Source organism: Hyla sarda, chromosome 4 (genome assembly GCF_029499605.1).
Source record: "Hyla sarda isolate aHylSar1 chromosome 4, aHylSar1.hap1, whole genome shotgun sequence".
NCBI classification, from domain to species: domain Eukaryota; kingdom Metazoa; phylum Chordata; class Amphibia; order Anura; family Hylidae; genus Hyla; species Hyla sarda.
The window spans coordinates 167,237,382-167,260,790 of record NC_079192.1 but is presented as its reverse complement, the minus strand read 5'-3'; the positions used below and the strand labels follow the sequence as shown (position 1 = coordinate 167,260,790).

At 44.0% G+C, this 23,409-nt stretch overlaps 1 protein-coding gene across 1 annotated transcript in view; it reads right to left on the bottom strand.

The window, feature by feature from the left end:
• Positions 1 to 16,606, bottom strand: part of TRIP4 (thyroid hormone receptor interactor 4) — a 47,319-nt gene extending 30,713 nt beyond the window's left edge. Inside the window, exons 1-5 of the mRNA XM_056572656.1 lie at positions 16,425 to 16,606; positions 11,276 to 11,442; positions 7,893 to 8,038; positions 5,798 to 6,025; positions 2,247 to 2,325 (exon numbers count right to left, since the gene is read on the bottom strand). Of these exons, the coding sequence (XP_056428631.1) occupies positions 2,247 to 2,325; positions 5,798 to 6,025; positions 7,893 to 8,038; positions 11,276 to 11,442; positions 16,425 to 16,504 (700 nt within the window). The 5' untranslated portion in view covers positions 16,505 to 16,606. The remainder of the gene's footprint in view (positions 1 to 2,246; positions 2,326 to 5,797; positions 6,026 to 7,892; positions 8,039 to 11,275; positions 11,443 to 16,424) is intronic.
• Between the last annotated feature and the right edge of the window lie 6,803 nt (positions 16,607 to 23,409).

The window sequence follows — 23,409 nt, the reverse complement described above, 5'->3', positions numbered from 1 at the left end:
AAAGTAAGCATTGCCAGTTAACTCAGTGATTCTGTTCGGGACCGCCGTGGTGAAATCGCGGAGTCCCGAACAGCTTGCAGGACAGGAGGAGGATCCCTACCTGCCTCATCGTTGTCCAATTTCCAATGACTGCTCTGTGCCCGAGATCCAGGCAGTCGAGCAGCGATAACACTGATCAATGCCATGATGGCAGTCAACAGTGTAAGAGATCAGTATACGCAGTGTTATAGTCCCCTATGGGGGCTATAACATTGCAAAAAAAAAAAAAAGGGAATTTTTTTTTTATAAATAAGTGTTAAATGTGATTTCCCATTTAAAAGAAGAATTATTGTGTAAATAAAAATAAACATGTGGTATAGCCGCATGTGTAAATGTCCGAACTATAAAAATATATCGTTAATTAAACCGTCTGGTCAATGGCGTATGCGTAGAAAAAATTCCAGAGTCCAAAATAGCTTATTTTTGGTCACTTTTTGTATCATTAAAAAAAAAAAAAAATTAATAAAAAGTGATCAAAAAAAGTCAGATCAAAACAAAAATGGTAGAGATAAAAACTTCATATAACGGCGCAAACAATTATACGGAAAAATAAAAAAAAGTTATAGGGGTCAGAAGAGGACATTTTTCAAAGTATTAATTTTGGTGCAAGTAGTTATAAAAAAAATTTTTTGTAGTAAAACAAAATCAAACTTATATAAATTGGGTATTCTTGCGACCGTATGGGCCTACAGAATAAATATCAAGTGCAATTTTTACCGAAAACTGCACTGCGTAGAAACAAAATGTTTTTTTTTTATTTTTTTATTTTGCCCCACAAAAAAAAATAATTTCTGACTTTGCCGTAGATTTTGTAGTGAAATTATTGATGAGATTACAAAGTAAAATTGTTGGTGCAAACAACAAGCCCTCATATGGATTTTTAGGTGGAAAACTGAAAATTTTATGATTTTTAGAAGGTGCACATGAAAAAACAAAAGTTCAAAAATGAAAAAAGTTATAAAAAAATAAAATTATATATACACATATTATATATATATATATATATATATATATATATATATATATATACACATGTTAAATCACCAAAGAGGGAAGGGGTTAAGGCCAAAATAGGCTTGGTCATTAAGGGGTTTAGAGTTGTACAGGTTTTATGTCACGATGGGCAGGGATAATTGCAGCCCTGAACCAACTCAATCCATCTATCCCTGCCTTTTGGGGTGCCCACCTTAATAAAGTGGCTACATTGCTATGTGCAGGGCATAAAAAAGTCAAAGTAAACAACAAGGTGTCAGACCCAAGGCCTGATTATGGAATCCTACATGTGCATTATAATTGTATTTGTGAATAATGTATAATCATATTTGTGCATAATGAGGGTTCATTCAGACTGTGTATTTGTTTTTGTGTATTCCAGTTTTATTTGGGGGGGGGGGGGTGTCTGTGTTATATTTAATTTTGAAGTCAAAAGCCTTCGTAGCAGCAGGATGTGAGATGTCTCTGGTGCCATCATAAAATCAAAATGAGAAATGGAGTTTCCCCTCCTAAAAAGTCACTATAAAACTGAGATGCTGGACAAACCTTTGTTCAAGCCTGTAGCAAGAAGTTGGACAAAGACCCTAAGCAACAGCTCGAGATTCACTCACAAGGACTGCTATTTCAATATGCTGTAAGGACTTTATTTTTGTTTTCAGAACTTGTCTTGCTTAACTCTTTTATATATTTTTGTACCTGTATGTCATTTGTTTATTTTATACGTAGCACTGTGATACTTTAATCAGCTCTTGTCTTTGATCTCTAAATATATGAGCTCACCTTTCTGAAGGAAGCTCTGGGACTAGTAGTGGATACCCAAAGGTCTGGTGGCTTTAACCCTTGCATCATCACACTCTCTCTACGGTCTTGGCTGGACCGATAGGGTGGGATCATGACACACGGTATGCAAGTCAGGGGAAAGGTCAGGTCACAAAAGTGTTAAAATACAAGAGAACAGTAATAGGAGCACAAAAAGTGTATGCACAAACAAATGCATAGTCTGGGTCAAACAAGCCAAGTCCCTAACAGAGAGAGCAGTGTGGAACAGAACCAAAATGCAATAGAGTAGTTAGGAAATAGGTCAAGACTATACCAAGAAACACAGTAGAATAGCAAACCAGAGACAAGGAAAGTTCATTTATCATAGATCCACACTGATCAGCTCCTCAATCCTGTAGATAGAGGATAACTTTGCCTCTCTGGATGTAACTTACCCCCCAAGAGTTTCTTTCGTAACTTCTGACTTTTGTTTGAGTCTCTTAGTAAAATATCTTGTTCTTCTTTTGTACATACCTAACAGGAGTCAGTATTGAGAGAAACAAGTTTAAATTAATGCAGTGCCATATCTGTTAAAAATGACTTCACTAGGGACAGACATTAGCCAGTTTTCTCCGTGATATAAGCTGCATGACTAAATCACAGGTATAGCTTCTCCTCTTTCTCGTAACTATTTAGGATTGTCAGAAATTTTAATAGCACAAAACTGTTTACAGGCTCCAGTTAAACTGTACCTGTAGCTTTAAAAAAACCTTTGACATGTTCTAGACACTTGAAAAGTTTTGAGTGTTAAGACCCTGACCAATTGTTAAAGGGGTTTTCCGATGCTTACACATCTTATCCTCTATCCAAAGGATAGGGGATAAGATGCCTGATCGCGGGAGTCCCGCAGCTGGGGAAGCCCGTGATCATGCTCCGCCCCTCAATGCAAGCCTACGGGAGGGGGCGTGATAGCTACCACGCCCCCTCCCGTAGGCTTGCATTGAGGGGCAGAGCGTGACGTTACACGGGGGCGGAGGCGTGACGTCACACGCCGCCGGCCCGGTGGTCGCCTGTAATCAGTCCCGGAGCGACCATGCTCCGGGGACTGATTACAAACGGGGTGCCGCGTGCATGATCACGGGCGTCCCCAGCGGCGGGACTCTCGCGATCAGGCATCTTATCCCCTATCCTTTGGATAGGGGATAAGATGTGTAAGCACTGGAGAACCCCTTTAAATATTGCTGGAAGAAAAGCAAGGCTGACTGGGACAATGCATTGACTTCTATTGTAAGTTTGTCTCCCTTAGCATGCGTTTCTCCCTACTCAGCTCCCAACCAATAAAAAACATTTGGCATGTTTTTTTTTTTTTTTTAAGTAAAAGTGTTAATTTAAAGGGTTTCCCATTAATTGATAGGGCCTTTTTATTTACTCCTTTTTCTCCTTAATACAGTGTGAAACTGCAGATCCCTCTACCTTAAGCACAACAATGCAGAGTTGTGCAGTCTGAATCTATACAATTTGTGCTACATCCATTATCTAAATGGCTAACTCTGGCATCACATTACATAGCAATTTCCCTTGACTGCGGCAAAGAATTGACACAAAACATAGCATTTGTTATATATATATATATATATATATCTCAAGATCACCACGGGGGGGGGGGGGGGGGGGTGAAAGTGATGCCAGTTTACTAAAAGCCACAGAGAGACAGTGTTAGTTAAGCTGCCGCTCTCAGCTTTCAATAGAATTGGTTGCAGGGGGTTGTGCACAGACCACTGTATTGTTTGTGCATACCAGTTTAACACTTCACTGACAACTTGCTAATTGCACCTAACACATAAAAAAACACTGTTACAAAGACTAAGGGAACGGTCACATCTGCCATATTTTCATGCATATTTTCTGCAGCTGATTTTGCTACCCATTTACTTCATAGAGTAGGAAAATACACAGCAGAAAATATGCAGCAAAATACTGCACGCATGACCCTTCCCCAAATAAGCATTTCCTCCACAGCAATGAGGGTCTAACCACTAGGACCTTCCCTAGACACCATAATATGAAAAATCTTTGAAATGGTGGACACAGTGCTGCTCGGCATATATCTGGTATTACAGTATAACCTCACTTATTGGGGCTATGCTTCAATTCTTTACATAGCCGCTGTTTTGGAGAGGCACAATGCAGAGAAAACAAGGGTTTAAAGGGGGTTATCAAGGAAAAACTTTTTTTTTTTTTTATATTTCAACTGGATCCAGAAAGTTAAACAGATTTGTAAATTACTTCTATTGAAAAAAATCTTAATCCTTTCAGTACTTATGAGCTTCTGAAGTTAAGGTTGTTCTTTTCTGTCCAAGTGCTCTCTAATTACCTGTGCCTCGGGAACCGCCCAGTTTAGAAGAAAATCCCCATAGAAAACCTCTTCTAAACTGGGCGGTTCCCGGGACACGTGTCATCAGAGAGCACTTAGAAAGAAAAGAACTCAACTTCAGAAGCTCATAAGTACTGAAAGGATTAAGATTTTTTAATAGACGTACCGTATTTATTGGGGTATACCACGCACCGGCCTATAACACGCACCCTCATTTTACCAAGGATATTTGGGTAAAAAAAGTTTTTTACCCAAATATCCTTGGTAAAATGAGGGTGCGTGTGTGTGCATGTGTATGTGTATACCCAGATACACCGTTTCTGACCCCGCAGAAGCCCCCAGGAAAGGCAGGGGGAAGAGAGGCCGTCTCTGCCCACTTCTCTTTCCCTGCCTTTCCTGGGGTCTAGAGCCCTGCTGCCGCCGCAGCTTCTCTCCCCCTGGCTATCGGCGCCGCTGCCCCATTGCCTCCCCCATCCCCGGTTTTATAATTACCTGTTGCCGGGGTCGGGTCCGCGCTGCTTCTGGCTCCGGTGTGGCGTCCCCTGCGTTGTTGCTATGCGCTGCGAAACGCAATGACGAGTGACGTCTTCGACGTGACGTCACTCGTCATTGCGCCGCGCATAGCAATGACACAGGGGACACCACATCGGAGCCAGAAGCAGCGCGGACCCGACCCCGGCAACAGGTAATTATAAAACCGGGGATGGGGGAGGCAATGGGGCAGCGGCGCCGATAGCCAGGGGGAGAGAAGCGGCGGCAGTAGGGCTCTAGACCCCAGGAAAGGCAGCGACTAGAGATGAGCGAACTTACAGTAAATTCGATTCATCACAAACTTCTCGGCTCGGCAGTTGATGACTTTTCCTGCATAAATTAGTTCAGCTTTCAGGTGCTACAGTGGGCTGGAAAAGGTGGATACAGTCCTAGGAGACTCTTTCCTAGGAATGTATCCACCTTTTCCAGCCCACCGGAGCACCTGAAGGCTGAACTAATTTACGCAGGATAAGCCATCAACTGCCGAGCCGTGAAGTTCGTGATGAATCGAATTTACTGTAAGTTCGCTCATCTCTAGCAGCGACGGCCTCTCTCCCCCTGCCTTTGCTGGGGGCTTGTGCGGGGTCAGAATAGGCAATGGGGCAGCGGCGCCAGCAGTCTCTGGACCCCAGGATAGGCAGGGGCAGAGAATCGGGCAGCGACGGCAGGTCTCTGCACCTGCAAAAGCCGCTGCAGTTCATTGATTTAAAGCGCCCGCCTTAAATCATTGAACTGCAGCGGCTTATCGGCGTATAACACGCAGATAGACTTTAGGCTAAAAATTTTTGCCTAAAAAATGTGTGTTATACGACGATAAATACGGTAATTTACAAATCTGTTTAACTTTCTGGAGCCAGTTGAAAAAAAAAGTTTTCCTGGATAACCCTTTTAAGTTCTCAGGTCCCAGAATCGGCAATCAATGCATTCTTCTAGCTCTTACATGCCGTGATGGGAAAACTCCTTTAAAAATGCAAAAGATAAACGTCTTCCAATATTAGCAAATACAATCACGTTTGAAGATAATATGACAGTTAGGCAGTGTTCACACACAGCTTTTCAGTAATGTTGCACAAACCCTTACGTTTCTTTATTATGTCTTACCAGGTTGCCACAAAACAAACACGGTCCCGATCCCTCTTGTTCACACACAATGCGTCCACAATTCATGCAGTTGTTAATGAGCTTATGCTTCTGGGCCAGACATTCGCAGGAGTAACGGCCTGGGATCAGTACAGCTAAGCGATCCTGTCCTTCTTTAGTATAAAGGTTAACATATTTCTGCTTTTTCTTTGAAGATGACAAGGCAGCCATTTCTTGAGCCTGAGCATGCTGGTGAGGAATAGGACACATTATAGGGGGGGGGGGGGGGAATAATATTAGCAATTTCACCACAACTCTCTAAAATAATAAACTAAACTGGGTTTAAAAAATAATAATCTGTCATCAGTGTCACATGAAATTGATACTTCCCACAAGCCGATCCATGGCCCTGTAACCTCCTTATTCGGGCAGCAGGCTTGGTGCAGGGCAGCACCCCAGAATGCAGGACTCGCTGCTGCTTCCCCACTCTGCCCAGCAGCGAGCAGGCTTGAGGTGGCAGCAGCTGCGATGTCAGCGTACTCCTTAGGCACCAAAACTGCCGCCCAAATAAGAAGGTTAATCAGTAAACGGGGCCATGGATCGGTCCATGATATGTATTATTTTCATCAGTGTGACCCATACTCATGACTGATTCCCTTAATTGTATGGCATTCTCATCTCAGCTGAATATATAGAACTAATCTAAGTTGGCAATAAATATAGTAATAAATACAATAAAATGTATTTGAACTTCTTAAGTATGACTATTTACTATATATATCCGTAGAGCGCAATCTTGAATTTTCTTTCAAATAAAATCTCCAGTTTGGAAGAGGACATGTCTCCTTCCCTGAAATTTTTGGGGAGATTTATGAAAACCTGTGAAGGAAAAAAAAAAAAAAAAGTTGCCCAGTTAGCCATAGTAACCAATCAGATTGCTTCTTTTATTTTTCAAAAGCCTTTTTAAAAATTAAAGCAGCATTCTGATTGTTTGCTATGTGCAACTGGTCAAGTTTTCCTCTGCCTCTTTTTTCAGTCCAGTGCACTTTCACCAGCACTTTGGTATGGCATAGCCGAGATGACTATGTGCTGTGACAGACTAGACAAGTAAAGAAAAGAAAGCCTAGTTCTGGTCCCAACCCTCGAAATGGAGTGAATAAGAAATACTTGTACATCATGTAGGGGACTCAATAACAGCAGTAGAGCACTACAATTACCGTACATACTCGAGTATAAGCCGAGTTTTTCAGCACGATTTTTCGTGCTAAAAAGGCCCCCCCTCAGCTTATACTCGAGTGAACTCTCCGCCTGTCAATCCCTTCATCAATGGTCTTCAACCTGCGGACCTCCAGATGTTGCAAAACTACAACTCCCAGCCTCCCCTCGGGGGGAAGTTAGGGTGAACTGGCCTGGGCCATCTATGCTGCAGGGACCGTCCGGTGGGGATGGTTAGTCGTTGCGGGTTGTCCATTTTCCCCGGGGGGCCCTCTTCACCGCGCTTTGGCCCCGGAGTAGTGATGTTGCCTTCACGACGACGACGATGCGCAACATCCCTGTGTGTCGTCGTCAAGGCAACGTCACTACTCCGGTGCCGGGGCCGAAGCGTGGAGAAGAGGCCCTCCCCGGTGAAAATGGACAGCTGCAACGACTAACCATCCCCACCGGACGGTCCATGCAGCATAGATGACCCGGACCAGCTCACCCTAACTTCCCGCCGAGGGGAGGTGAGTACAAAACAAAAAGGGGGGGGGGGCTGGATGATGACGAAGGCCGCAGCGGTCTTCAACCTGCGGACCTCCAGAGGTTTCAAAACTACAACACCCAGCATGCCTGGACAGCCGATGGCTGTTCGAGCATGCTGGGAGTTGTAGTTTTGCAGCATCTCGAGGTCCTCAAGTTGAAGACCAGTGATGAAGGGGGGGATGGTGTATTTCCCACCCTAGGCTTATAGTCGAGTCTATAACTTTTCCTGGGTTTTTGGGGTAAAATTAGTGGCCTCGGCTCATATTCGAGTATATACGGTACATTGTCACCACTAGGACGGTTTTATTTAACACCATCATCATATACTGTACTTAGCTCTTTAGGTAAAAAACATTTCAACTTTAATACTGACCTTAGCCAAGTCCATCGGGGTCTTTACTTCTTCAGGAGGTGTAGCCGTCACAGAAGATGTTGGGAGAGGCTCCAGCTTATTCCTTCCTTTACGTCTGCCTTTTTTCGTCTGGTCTGCAAATGATAACCCCTGCATGCCTGGCATATCTGAAATATGAAAACATTGGTTTTAATATATCCTATTAGGCTCACATTATAGAGGTAGTGCTCAAACCACCTACGATCTCCTGCATGGGCCCAAACTCTGTGAGAGGAGGGCATGCTGGTGCATGGCTTACATCTGGAGGCATAGCTTACAGCAGGAGGCGTAGCTTTGTGTCAGTCAGGGCAGAAGCCAGACACGACATGGCTGCAGCTGATCAAACTAGCCAAGTCTTCCCCTCCTGTCTCGAGCCTACAGTTAGCTTTCACACTACAGTCCAGGGATCCAGACAAGACTGTCTCAGGGCCCAGGAAGCAACCTAAGGAGCCCGGCTTAGTGCAGGTCCGGGCCCCTCTCCCCAGTGTACATTGTGCATAGAGATGTGGGTCAGCTGCAGAGTCATAGGCAGTCAGGGCCTGCTGGGAGTTGTAATTAGTAACTGTAGCTGACACAAGTCAGAACTACAACTCCCAGCATGTTGCACTATATAGCAATATAGTCTAAGTTACAGTGCTACATGCTGGGAGTTACAAGTCTGGTTTTCGGTCAGCTGCAGAGCCATAGGTTGTGTCAGGACATGCTGGGAGTTGTCGTTAGTAACTAACTGCAATTCCCAGTATGTCCTAACACAGCTTTTGGCTCTTCAGCTGACCCCAAACTAGTACCACAACTTCAAGCATACCCTGAAACCGCCCCATGCTAGAAGTTTTGCGTCAGCTGCAGAGCATTTTTCAGGTAATCTGACCAGTATATGTAATAAAATAATCCACTACAAAAAAATATTTAAATTTTCAAATTATGTTTGCTCCATTTTCTGAACGTATATGCGTCTGTGCAGGACTCAAAAACCTACTAGACTATTGGTGTTTTTTTTTTTTTTTGGAGTCCCATATGGAAAACATGTACATTTAGGAAAATGCATTTTAACCCCTTAAGGACTCAGGATTTTTCACTTTTTGCACTTTTGTTTTTTCCTCCTTACCTTTTAAAAATCATAACCCTTTCAATTTTCCACCTAAAAATCCATATTATGGCTTATTTTTTGCGTCGCCAATTCTACTTTGCAGTGACATTAGTCATTTTACCCAAAAATGCACGGCGAAACGGAAAAAAAAATCATTGTGCGACAAAATCGAAGAAAAAACGCCATGTTGTAACTTTTGGGGGCTTCCATTTCTACGCAGTGCATATTTCGGTAAAAATTACACCTTATCATTATTCTGTAGGTCCATATGGTTAAAATGATACCCTACTTATATATGTTTGATTTTGTCGCACTTCTGGAAAAAATCGTAACTACATGCAGGAAAATTTATACGTTTAAAAATGTCATCTTCTGACCCCTATAACTTTTTTATTTTTCCACCTACAGGGCGGTATGAGGACTCATTTTTTGCGCCGTGATCTGAAGTTTTTATCGGTATGATTTTTGTTTTGATCGGACTTTTTGATCACTTTTTATTCATTTTTTTTTTTGCGCGTACGCCATTGACCGTGCGGTTTAATTAATGATATATTTTTATAGTTCGGACATTTACGCACGCGGCGATACCACATGTTTTAAATTTATTTTTATTTTTTTTTTTACACTTATTTTTTTTATGGGAAAAGGGGGATGATTCAAACTTTTATTAGGGAAGGGGTTAAATGACCTTTATTAACACTTTTTTAAACTTTTTTTTGCATTGTTATAGGTCCCATAGGGACCTATAACACTGCACACACTGATCTCTCATCCTGACCACAGGCGAGTATTAACACGCCTGTGATCAGCGTTATCGGCGCTTGACTGCTCCTGCCTGGATCTCAGGCACGGAGCAGTCATTCGCCGATCGGACACAGAGGAGGCAGGTAAGGGCCCTCCCGGTGTCCTGCAAGCTGTTCGGGACGCCGCGATTTCACTGCGGCGGTCCCGAACAGCCAGACTGAGCAGCCGGGTCACTTTCACTTTAGAAGCGGTGGTCAGCTTTGGACCGACGCGATATGATGCGGGATCGCGGCGCGATCCCGCTTCACATCGCGGGAGCCAGCGCAGGATGTAAATATACGTCCTGCGTCGTTAAGGGGTTAAAATCTATGGGGCTATTGGCAAAACATCAGAACTTAGTTTGGTATCTCACTTTTACAGATGCACCAAAATGTGATATTAATGGGGCCTATATACAACCAAAGAACTATTTGAGCAGATTGGGATCTTATATTTAGGTGGAATGTTTAGTGGAAGGTCATTGTATAATGGGTGGACAGTGTGTTTATGCTTACACTGCAGTCTGTCCTAATAATAACACAAAAGAAAGGCCATAATGCAGTGTAGGGATGTCCCGATAATGATACTGGTATCGGAACCGATACTGGACATTTGCACAAGTGCTTGTACTCGTGCAAATGTCCCCGACACCTAATCCGATACCTGCCAGTGGGACTCCAGGTATCACGGAGGTGTGGTGTGCTGCCTGCACTCTCCACGCGGATCAACTCCTAGAGGATTAGGGCGTAAATTTACGCCCTGTGTCCACTCCCGAGCTATGCAGAGTGCTCAGTGGCTGAGTGCGCGTCATAACCGGGACCTGCATTCACCTTTTAGATGCCGCAATCAAAGCTGATGACGGCGTCTTAAAGTCCTGAAATTAACTGCCGGTTAGCTCAGGGATGCTGATCGGGATCACCACGGTGAAATTGTGGTGTCCCGATCAGCTGAGAGGATGGCCGGAGGTCCCTTACCAAGCTCCATGCCATCCGATTGTCGCTCCTTTACTGCAGCCATCCATGGCAGGCAATTGTAAGGGAGCGCCAATAACCCTGATCAATGCTATGTTATGGCATAGCACTGATCAGTGTATGCAATCTATAGATTGGGAACTTAAAAATAGTGAAAGAATTTTGTAATAAATAATTATAAATGCAAATTAACCCCTTCCCTACAAAAAATTTTAATCACCCCCCATTTTCAGAAAGTTTAGATACAATAAAAAATATATAATTTTTTTACTTAAAAAAAAATCCCCTCTTTCTCTTAAAAAAAAAAATTTAAAAAAAAAAACACCCCTTTTTCCCCATTATATAAAAAAATAAAACCCTGTCACATGACATTGAAAAAAGTATCGGTAATTGGCATCAGCGAGTACTTAGAAAAAAAAGTATCGGTACTCTTAGTTGGTCTTAAAAAAAAAATAGTGGGACATCCCTAACGCAGTGTTACAAATTTTGGAGCTACAGATGATAGTTCCGCAGCAGTCACTTACCATCTTTCATATTGCTCGAGGTTGCGGACGAGTTGTGAAGATTCCTTATTCTCTGCCAGCGTATCTTTAAGTCATTGATGAAGTCTAGTTTCTGACCATCAGAACCTTGAATAAGGTCATTAATGTATTCTTCAATTTCTTCCTCTGTGTCGATGGAAAGGATATACCTGAGAGCAACAGTAATACTAAATATTAAATCAAGTCAAATACAAGTCCTTTATTTCTGAGAGAGCTAAAACAGAAAAATGAGTAATGGAAGTTTCAAGTGTTCCTCCAAAGTTTCTGGCCCATGTGATCTTCAGCTCCAGCTTTTGGAGATGCAGTCCGCACTGGGCATGGAAAAGGGGTTGTGTTATGCATGTTACTCACTGGACATTACACAGTTGCCTTGGCAACTGTACCACACAATGTGGACTACGTCTCCCCATGCTGGAGCTGAAGATTGCACAGGCCAGAAGCTTTGGCGGTACACTTTTACTATGCAGCTATCAGGGCATATTAGGGAGAGAGCCAGGTTTGACATCATTGCTATACAAGCGGATAAAAAAAATAATAATAATAATAAAAAACACACTCAAGTCTAAAGTTTCCTTTTTTTTGTAAAACGCCAAGAAAAATGCCAATTTTGCCGCATGCCGTTTTTTCATCCAAAAACCGCTGCGGACAGATGTAAGCTGTAAATCAATGAGAAACCTCAAAATTCTTTTTCAGTTTGGCTTTATTTTTTAATCCTTTTGGCGTTTTTTCACTCTTTTCTGGTGTTTTTTTGCAAAGTTGCAGCATGTTGAGCCTATGGCATTTTTCTCCCTGAAATCAAGGTGTTTTTCTCCCATAGAAGTCTGTGGGAGTAAAAAAACGCCAAGAAAAACCACATGTGGGTTTTAACTTTTTTGCCGGCAAATTAATTATTATTTTTTTTTTACCTTAGCGATCCAAAAGAGTGATGGAGATACCTTTTTTAATAAAATTTCGTAGGGCACCATTAAAAAAATATATATATTATAAAAGATACAGTAGTGATGGAAAAAAATTGTATTTAACAAAATGTATTTTAATTATAACGAGCTGGTTGGTAATGTAACTGTGCGGGAAAACCTTGGTAATAGCGACCACAATATAGTTACTTTTGACTTAAAATGTAGAAAACAAAGACAGACGGGGAAAGCAAAAACATATAACTTTAAAAAGGCAAATTTCCCTGGGCTGAGGGCTGCACTACAGGACATAGACTGGGGGGAGGTGTTCTCAAATACTGATACAGAAGGTAAATGGGACATCTTTAAATCAACTCTAAATAACTATACAGCTAAATATATACCAAAGGGGAACAAATATAAACGATTAAAACTAAATCCTACATGGCTGACACATGAGGTTAAAAGAGCAATAAACAACAAAAAAATAGCCTTCAAAAAATACAAATCTGATGGGTCAGCGATAACATTTAAACAGTACAAGGAGCTTAATAAAATCTGTAAAAATGTAATAAAAACAGCAAAAATTCAAAATGAGAGACAGGTGGCCAAAGAAAGCAAAACTAATCCTAAATATTTTTTTAGATATATAAATACAAAAAAACCAAGGACAGAGCATGTAGGACCCCTTAATAATGATAATGGGGAGGTTGTCACGGGCGATCAAGAGAAGGCGGAGCTACTGAATGGGTTCTTTAGTTCTGTATATACTATGGAAGAAGGAGCTGACATTGGTCAGGTCAGTGCTGGTAACACATCATATAATGTATTGAACTGGCTTAATGTAGAGATGGTACAAGGTAAGTTAAGTAAAGTAAATGTAAGCAAATCTCCAGGGCCGGATGGACTACACCCAAGAGTTCTTAGAGAGGTAAGTTCAGTAATATCTGTACCCTTGTTCATGATATTTAGAGATTCTCTGGTGTCTGGTATTGTGCCAAGGGACTGGCGCAAGGCTAATGTGGTACCAATCTTCAAGAAGGGCTCTAGGTCTTCTCCAGGCAATTATAGACCGGTAAGTCTAACGTGCATTGTGGGTAAATTGTTTGAAGGACTTATAAGAGATTACATACAGGAATACATAGGGGATAATAGTATTATAAGTGATAGCCAGCATGGGTTTACTAAGGATAGAAGTTGTCAAACCAATCTAATTTGCTTTTATGAAGAGGTGAGTAGAAGCCTTGACAGAGGAATGGCTGTGGATATAGTGTTTCTGGATTTTGCCAAAGCATTTGATACTGTCCCTCACAGACATCTGACAGGTAAGTTAAGGTCCTTGGGCTTGGAAACTTTAGTTTGTAACTGGATTGAACACTGGCTCATAGATCGTACCCAGAGAGTGGTGGTAAATGATTCGTACTCTGATTGGTCCCCGGTTATTAGTGGTGTACCCCAAGGTTCAGTACTGGGCCCGCTGCTGTTTAATTTATTTATCAATGATATAGAGGATGGTATTAACAGCTCTGTTTCTATCTTTGCAGATGACACCAAGCTTTGTAGCATGGTACAGTCTATAGAGGATGTGCATAAGTTACAAGATGACTTGGATAGACTAAGTGTCTGGGCATCCACTTGGCAAATGAGGTTCAATGTGGATAAATGTAAAGTTATGCATCTGGGTACTAATAACCTGCATGCATCGTATGTCTTAGGGGGGATTAAACTGGCAGAGTCACTGGTAGAGAAGGATCTGGGTGTACTTGTAGATCACAGACTACAGAATAGCATGCAATGTCAGGCTGCTGCTTCCAAAGCCGGCAGGATATTGTCATGTATCAAAAGAGGCATGGACTCGAGGGGCAGGGACATAATACTCCCCCTTTATAAAGCATTGGTACGGCCTCACCTGGAATATGCTGTTCAGTTTTGGTCGCCTGTTCATAAAAGGGACACTGCGGAGTTGGAAAGGGTGCAGAGACGCGCGACTAAACTAATATGGGGCATGGAACATCTTAGCTATGAGGAGCGATTAAAGGAGTTACAATTGTTTAGTCTTGAGAAGAGACGTTTAAGGGGGGATATGATAAACGTATATAAGTATATAAATGGCCCATACAAAAAATATGGAGAAAAACTGTTCCAGGTTAAACCCCCCCAAAGGACGAGGGGGCACTCCCTCCGTCTGGAGAAGAAAAGGTTTAGTCTAAAGGGGCGGCACGCCTTCTTTACCGTGAGGACTGTGAATTTATGGAACGGTCTACCTCAGGAACTGGTCACAGCAGGAACAATTAACAGCTTTAAAGCAGGGTTAGATACATTCCTGGAACAAAATAACATTAATGCTTATGCAGAATTATAAAACTACATCCCTTTCCCTTATCCCCTTACATCCTTCCCTTCAATCCCCTGGTTGGACTTGATGGACGTATGTCTTTTTTCAACCATACTAACTATGTAACTATGTAACTATGAAATTTTTATAAATTTTTAAACAGGAATCAATTTATGTGGGCGGGCAGGGCACCAAAAATGTAACAGACAATAATAAAAATGTAGTGTGTGCGGGTTTTTCACTCCTTTTACATTTTTTTTTAGGTAGTACTACTACTCCCAGCATAGAACACACTGTTCCATGATGGGAGTAGTACCTGTACTAATTGACAGATCGCCCCGGGTTCGGTTGCGATCCTTCTGTATAATGTATAGATGCCATATATATACACACACCTATTCATATTTCCCACAGAGAGTTGTGATTAGCCAGATGGTTCCAGCCAATCACAACTCTCTGCGGGAAATATATACACGTCAGTGCAGGGGACCATAGAAGAGCGTCCGGACGCATCTATACATTATAATCAAAGCGGGTGACACTCGCAAACTGTCTATTAATGCAGGTACTACAGCTCCCAGCATTTAGCAGAGTGTGCTCCTTGTTGGGAGTAGTAGTAGTACCTGCAGTTAAGGACGGATCACAGTGGGTGTCACTCCTGACACCTGATGTGATCGTCCTTCATCCCTGAGATGCGAATCGGCTTTTTCCTGCGCTGGCATTTCTGCTCTGTACTCCGGCCGGCCACTCATTCATAATTACCGCTGAGAGCAGTGATTGGCTGCCACCATCTGACCAATCTCCATTCTGGGCGGAAAATATGAATGAGTGATCAATGGCTGGCCCAGAGTATAGTGCAGAGATGTGAGCGCTGTATAGAGCCACATCTCTGCTATATTACGGACGATCACATTGGGTCTCAGGAGTGACACCCAGGGTGATCTGTCTATTAGTACAGGAACTACTACTACCATCATTATGGAACAGTGTGTTCCATGCTGGGAGTAGTAGTACTACCTACAAAAAAGATCTAAAAAAAAAAAAAAAAGTACACACACACACACACACCACATTTTTATTATTGTCGGCAACATTTTTAGTGCCCTGCCCACCCAAATAAATTGATCCCTGTTTTAAAATTAAAATTTCGGTATAAAAAAAAATATATAAATTTCATTAAATACATTTTTTCCCATCACTACTGCATTTTTTTATTTTTTTTGTGCTCGACAAATTTTGATTAAAAAAACAACAAAGATGCCAAAAATTCTATTTCCACTCAAATGCAAAAACGCCAGAAAAAAACATCAGAAGCAAGACATTTTTCACAAAAAAAACGCAAGAAAAAAAAAAACTATTGGAAACTTAGCATAAGAATTTTTCTATGTCAGGGTTTCCAAACCAGGCTGCCTCCAGCTGTTGCAAAACTACAACTAACAGGCTGTCGGGGCATGCTGAGAGTTGTAGTCTTGCAACAGCTGGAGGCAGCCTGGTTTGCAAACATTGATGTTGAAGTCCGCCCAATCATTGAATGCAGGGAGATGGAAGAAGACTATATGCTAGTGATTACTGGCCCATACATTCAGAGAACACATTCCCATATGGACAAGAGCAGGGTATCCCCTCATCACAGTATATGATGGAGTGTGAACACTTCCTGACATCTCTGCTGAGCCCTCTGACTCTTTACATCAGTGTTTCCAAACCAGGGTGCCTACAGCTGTTGCAAAACTACAACTCCCAGCATGCCCAGACAGCCAAAGGCTGTCTGGGCATGCTGGGAATTGTGGTTTTGAAACAGCGTTGGGAAATGCTGCTTTACAGACTTCAATGCTCAGTCAGAGGGCAGTGCCACGCGTAAAGCCGGTTTGTGCCCGGTCACCCCGCAGAGCCCACTTACTGTACGATGTCCTCGCTGACACGTAATCCGAAGCGGCGCTCCAGTTCTCCCACACACCAGCTCAGCAGATCCGCGGACATGATCCCAAGACACACTGTATCCGCTCAGCCAGTAACAAGCTACAGCGCTGTCACCGGTAGAATGTGTCATGTGACCGGAAGTGACCGCGGCACCGTCCACGTGACCTGTGTAGGCTGTACAGGATAAGTGTTACTAAGCGGGATGTGTCATGTGACCGGAAGTGACTACGGCTCCGCCCACATGACCTGTGTAGGCTGTACAGAATGTTACTCTGCGGGATGTGTCATGTGACCGGAAGTGACCGTTGCTCCGCCCACGTGATCTGTGTAGGCTGTACAGAATATGTATTTTTGCTGTGTTGACAGTTTCCATCCTTGGTCCTACAATACTTTATTGTATATATGGTTTTATATTTAATAAACATACCCTTATTCTCCATAAGGCAGGTGTCTGGGCTCTGCTCTCAGAGTCACTGTTGGTAATGGCATTTTGGGAGGCAATGCTTCTGGACATGCCAGGTAGCTTGATCTGTATTATAACTATACCAGTAGAGAACTGAGGCAAGTCCCAACGGGCTTCAAAACCTAATTTGCTTATCTTTTTAGTGCAATCACATCAGTAGTTATAGTGACCTATATGATGCTATCAGTTTAGACCATTTTCCCCATCATCCCCACAGACCAAAAGTTGGGCTGTATTTCCATGAGGGAGACTTATCAAAACCTGTCTAGAGGAAAAGTTGTTAAGTTGCCCATAGCAACCAATCAGATTGCTTCTTTTATTTTCAAAGACTCCTGTGAAAAATGAAAGAAGTGATCTGATTGGTTGCTATGGGCAACTGCACCACTCTTACTCTACCCTGGTTTTGATAAATCCCCCCCATGTGTATAAATGGCTTTGTATAAGGAGCTGCTGCTGTTTGCTGTCAGGGATTTCTCTTTTGATCTAAAGGAATCAATAGTCATCACACCACATACCGCAAACAAGCAATAGAGCTCAAACTTTGGTTTCCCAAACGGGTTACCCTATAGGAGTTATAGAAAAAGCCTATTTGAGAGCTGGACAGATAGAAAAACAGAATTTACTGTTCTGTAAAAAGAAAGATCAGAAGAGAGAGAGAAAAAAAAGGTTGTTTTCAACTTTAGGAATACCCTGTTCTATCATACAGCTTTTTCTGTAAAAATTGGATTATTCTGGAACATGATGTATACATTTACATGATGTTGCAGTTAGAAAACCAATAGTTACATATAAAGAGATCAGAGATGAGCGAATTTACAGTAAATTAGATTCATCACGAACTTCTCGGCTCGGCAGTTGATGACTTATCCTGCATAAATTAATTCAGCTTTCAGGTGCTCCGGTGGGCTGGAAAAGGTGGATACAGTCCTAAGAAAGAGTCTCCTGACTTCCGGTTCCGGCGCGGCCTGATGTAGACGGCGAGCGCGTGTGCTCCTCCACCCCCGACTCCTATCAGCTAAGTACCGCTGCACTAACGGGCTTCAGAAGTCCCCGATCACCGCCCGACACCTCAGCCAGTCCGAGGGGATGGACAGGTACCTCCAACGTGGCGGCTCCTCCGGTACATCACAGCCCGCGCCTCCCCAGCACACACCACAAAGCGCACCTGTCATGGCGGCGACGGCGGGACAGAAGCTGCGACCCGCTGCGGGAGTCCCCACACTGCCACCAATGAATGATACCCGCGTGGGGACACCGGGGACTGACGGGGCGACACCGCATGGCGGTTCCCAAAAACAGACACCACCTGCAGTCCCAGAATTGGCGCAGCCCGACTCTGCAGTGATGGCGGAGGCCGCATCGGGGGTGACATCACGGCCACCACAAACGGAGAGGCAGTTAAGCTCTGAGGTAACCGCTATGGAAGTCAGCCTGCCAGCTGACCCACACTTGGGACCGCACACTGCCACCGTGGGCCCCTCACCCCCCGGGACTACTATTGCAACCCCTCAACTTTCCTCAGGGCCGGCCTTTTCCATAGACTACCAGCACCTGGCGAATGAAATGGCGTTGCGTATTACCCCAACTGTACGAAATATAGTGGAGGAGGTCCTAAAAGCAACTCTCCAAAACCTAAAACTGGAAGTACAGGAACATACTGGCCGCCTGTCAGAATTGGAGCACAGAACCTCCCAATTGGAGGATACCGACACGGCTGCAGCTAAACGCCTACATGGCATGGAATTGGAGATGATCCGCATTGGCGAGAAAATGGAAGACCTAGAAAACCGCTCTAGGCGCAATAATTTACGTATAGTGGGGGTTAAGGAGACAGTAGCACCTCTTGACCTGCAACGCTTTTGCGAGCGAGATCTTCCTAAGTCGCTTGGCCTGTCTCATCCCTGCAGGGTGGAACGAGCCCACAGAATTGGCCCATCTTCACACCCCCAGCCTAACCGACCATCTTCCACTCCGGAGGCCCGCCCCCGTCAAGTCATTCTTCGACTACTGGATTACAACGACAAAGTTGACATTTTGAGGGCGTACCGCCGTCTGACACAACCCCTGGAAATTCATGGAATGCGCCTGTTGATTTTTGAGGACTTCTCGGTAGAAGTGGCGAAACGTAGGAGGGCCTTCAGCACTGTTTGCACTAAGCTATTTCAGGCGAAATATAGATTCCAACTTCAGTATCCAGCCACCCTGAGGGTGTTCCATCCTGACGGCTCTACCACCACTTTCAAGACTCCAGAGGAAGCATCTTCATCAATAGACCAGCTGCTGTCCTCTTCCTCCACGTCATCTTCCCGTCCACCAGCCCGGACACCCACTCGTCGTTCGAGATCACCGAGAAGGAATCATCGTTCCCGCTCAGCACCTAGAGATTCGCAATTCTCTGCAAGCCAAAGACACCGACGTAGACGTCATCGCTCTCCAGGCCGTGGCTATGACAGCGACAGGCGATCTTCACCTGACTGAACACAGCTGTTCCTTGTTCCTTGTTCATGATGACTTCACCTTCTTGCCTTTGAGCCTTCTGCTGGGACTACGGGAATGATGAACCGGACGTCCAGGTTTTCTCTTTGTTTTTATCTTCCTCGCCTATATGGCGTTGTTATACGGAAGGTTTTCAATGTTGCCATATTCCAACCCGGCTTTGGTGCTGTAATGTTGCACGGCCGCACGGCAGGGTTGGCCTTTCACCTACCTGACTGAGGGACTCGACCATCTTAGAGGGGGTCGGGGGGAGGGGGGGGAGCATGGGCGTCCAGAAAGGTGTGATATTACTTTGATGCCTATGTCGGCCGAAAAAAGGAAGTCCATTATCCAAAAGGAAGGTTTTGCTAAATTAGCAACACTTTCTAGGATATTCTACAGGATGGTTAACTGTTATTTGCTTGTATACTGTTTTTGTTTTGTTTGTTCTTTCCCACAGCTTGGAACCTCTAGTGAAAACTACTGCCCAGTTTATTATCGGGCACCTATCCTGCCTTATAGAAACTTTACACGGTATTGCTTATTCAGGGTCATGTTTGGTATGCCCCCATTGCTGCTGTGCCCTTTCATATCTATTTACACATATAATATCTGCACAGCCCTCTATGAGGGATTGTCTGGATTGTCTTGATTTACCATGCCTAACATAATATCGTGGAATGTCAAGGGTCTTCGCTCCCCCCAAAAACGAAGACTTTTTATACGATATTTGAAGCGATTCCACCCGGACATTGTCCTCCTCCAAGAAACCCACCTAGCTGGCTCAGATTTTTTTAGGTTACAGCAGCAATGGGTGGGGCAGGTGTTTGGTTCTCAGGCCCAGGATGGGAAAGCAGGAGTGGTCACTTTGATCCACAAATCTTTTGCTTTTGGTCTTATATCACACGACACTGATGATGAAGGCAGGGTCTCACACTTACGACTTGACCACAATGGAGAGATCTTTAGCATTTATAACATATACGGTCCCAATGGGGAAAATAAGTCCTTTTTTCACGCTCTAGCAGACAGAATTCATGACGATAACACGACGAACAAAATAGTGGGGGGCGACTTTAACACAGTCCTCGACCCCCTAGTGGACAGAAAGGGCCCGACATCTCAAGCAATCCCCATACGTAGCAGAGACTGTGTATTGCCCCCTTTCTTAGACCAATTGGGACTGCTAGATGTGTGGAGAATGTCTCACCCGGATGATAGGGAATTCACCCATTTCTCCAATGCCCACTCTTCCTGGTCTCGTATAGACTATCTACTGACATCTCCGGAACTTTACCATAAAGTTAGCTCAGTAGACATTGGAGAACTGGCGTTGTCAGACCATACCCCTCTCTGTCTGCGGCTCCTGCCCTCCTACCCCAAAGGGACAGATATTCTTTGGCGTTACCCCTCACTGCTGGCCAAGGATGATACCTTTCTCGAATTACTTAGGGGTTGGTGGTTAGAATATACCGTATATAATGGGGAACACCGCTCAGACCCAACTCTGTTCTGGGAATCGGGGAAGGCAGTATTAAGGGGAAAATTGATGGCACACGTGGCCCACCTAAAACGCACCTCTCTGAAAAATCTGAATGAAGCCAGTGCTCGACTAAGGGATGTCTATGCCACCTTCGTAGCCCACCCTACTATTCAGAACCGGGAGGAATGGAAATCGGCTAGAGCCACTTTTGAATTATGGTGGGATAGAAGGGAACGCCTAGGGAGGTCCCACTTTGAGGTAGATCTCTTTAGACACGGTAACAAATCGGGACGTCTACTGGCCCGTATAGCTAGGGGAAAGATACCTACCCCTCACATAACAGCACTTAAAGACTCCTCGGGAGTCACGCACAAAAACCCTCACTCCGTTAACAAATTGCTGTCCTCCTACTATAGCTCGCTTTATGAAAACTCTCCCTCTGACCTTTCGGCGGGTGAGGCCTTCTTGAAACGGGTCCAACTTCCCACACTGACGGAAGAACAGAGGGAGATTCTTAATGCACCGGTGTCGGTGGAGGAAATACAGGGAGTTATCGGTCATCTCCATAACGGGAAGGCCCCGGGCCCAAACGGGTATTCAGGCGAATTTTATAAAGCCCTATCAGAGCAGATTGCCCCAGTCTTAAGGGATATGTTTCAGGTATTCATGTCTACGGGATCATTACCCACAGAAGCCTCTCTTGCACACATAAAAGTTTTGCCTAAACCGGGTAAGGACCTAACTGACCCAGGTTCCTATCGTCCGATATCTCTAATTAACCAAGACATCAAGATTCTATCAAAAATTTTAGCTGACCGTCTTTCTCGATTCATGCCAGCCTTAATCGGTTCCCATCAAGTGGGCTTTATTAGGAACAGATCAGCTACCATGAATTTGAGAACGGTTATGGCGGTTCTAGATCGCCTACAACATCAGCCCCAGAGGGGTGAAGCTCCTGCCTTGCTCACTTTGGATGCCGAAAAAGCATTCGATAATGTAAAATGGGATTGGCTGGGACTGGTGCTGGATGCGATTGGTATTCAAGGGTCATTTAGGAATTACATTTCTGGGATTTATGCAACCCCCAAGGCTAGAATACACACACCTGGTATCCTATCCACGCCCTTCCCTCTCTTCAAGGGCACCAGACAGGGTTGCCCACTCTCTCCCCTACTCTTTAATTTAGCGTTAGAACCCCTGGCGCTCTCCCTACTGTCTGAAAATATTTATCCTGGCATTAAGGTGGGGAAGAAGGAAGTAAAATTGACAATGTTCGCAGATGATATTTTATTGTTCCTTGATGGCCCGACTGCTTCCCTAGGACGCATTCTTGAACATCTGAGAACATTTGGGGCGTTCTCGGGTTACAAAATAAATGTGTCTAAATCGGAACTTTTACCCCTAGGCCCTTTCCGTCACCAGTGGCTTCCAGAGATATCAGGTATGGGAGTCCGCATTGCTGACTCCTCCATCACCTACCTGGGTATCAAAATAGGGAGAACGCCCGACACCATATATAGTTTAAACTATACTCCCCTCTTCTCCAAGATTAAAGCTGAATTACGTAAATGGGAAAAACTCCCCCTGAACTTTATGGGGAGATGTGCACTCATTAAAATGGTCAGCTTTGCGCGTCTCCTATACCCCCTGCAAACCCTACCACTTCTGTTAAAACATACTGACGTGAAAGGCTTAAACTCAGCATTCACCAAATTTATCTGGGCGGGGAAGAGGCCCAGAATCGCACTAAACAAATTGATGCTCAATAGGTCTGATGGGGGACTGAATTTTCCCAATGTAAGAGGATACAATCTATCATGTCTTTTTCGATTTGTTAATGACTGGATACATGGATCCTCTTATCATGCTCTTTACGGTCTAGAGAGTGAATTGGCGGCTCCATGGAACCTAGCAGTCCTCTTACATACTACATACTCTAAACTCCCCTCCATAGTGAAACGCTCTGTACTGCTGAGGGATACGGTGGCATCTTGGAAAGAGGTCAGGAAGTTATATGGACTGCCTTACCTCTTATCCAAACATCTACCACTGGCGAAACATCCAGAGTTTCCCCCAAGACTTCCTCCTGAGGTGCTTGGCCTTTGGTCGGACAAGGGCCTCACGACGGCCAAGCACTTTATGGACGTTACTCAGAAACGATGGCTCCGACCAACCACACTGCTCTCCCTACACAACCTTCCCCCGTCTCATGCATTCCCTATGCAACAGATATGCTCCTTCTTCTTTAGTCGATTGCGTAACCTGTCCAAAGAGGCCACAAAGAACGAACTAGACTATCTTATTGGTTCGGAACCCCGTAAATTGTCCATCTCTATGATATACACATCCCTTAGGAAAGTACTACTGAAATTTACACCCTCTTCTATTTTTTCAGCGTGGACCTCATGGGTACCAGGAGACGATATTTCGGAATGTATCTTGAATGGGTGGAATATCATCCGTAAATGCATTATCAATGAGAGATGGCGTGAAACCTACTACAAAATGGCTCACAAAGCCTTATATGGGTTTAACATACTGCCT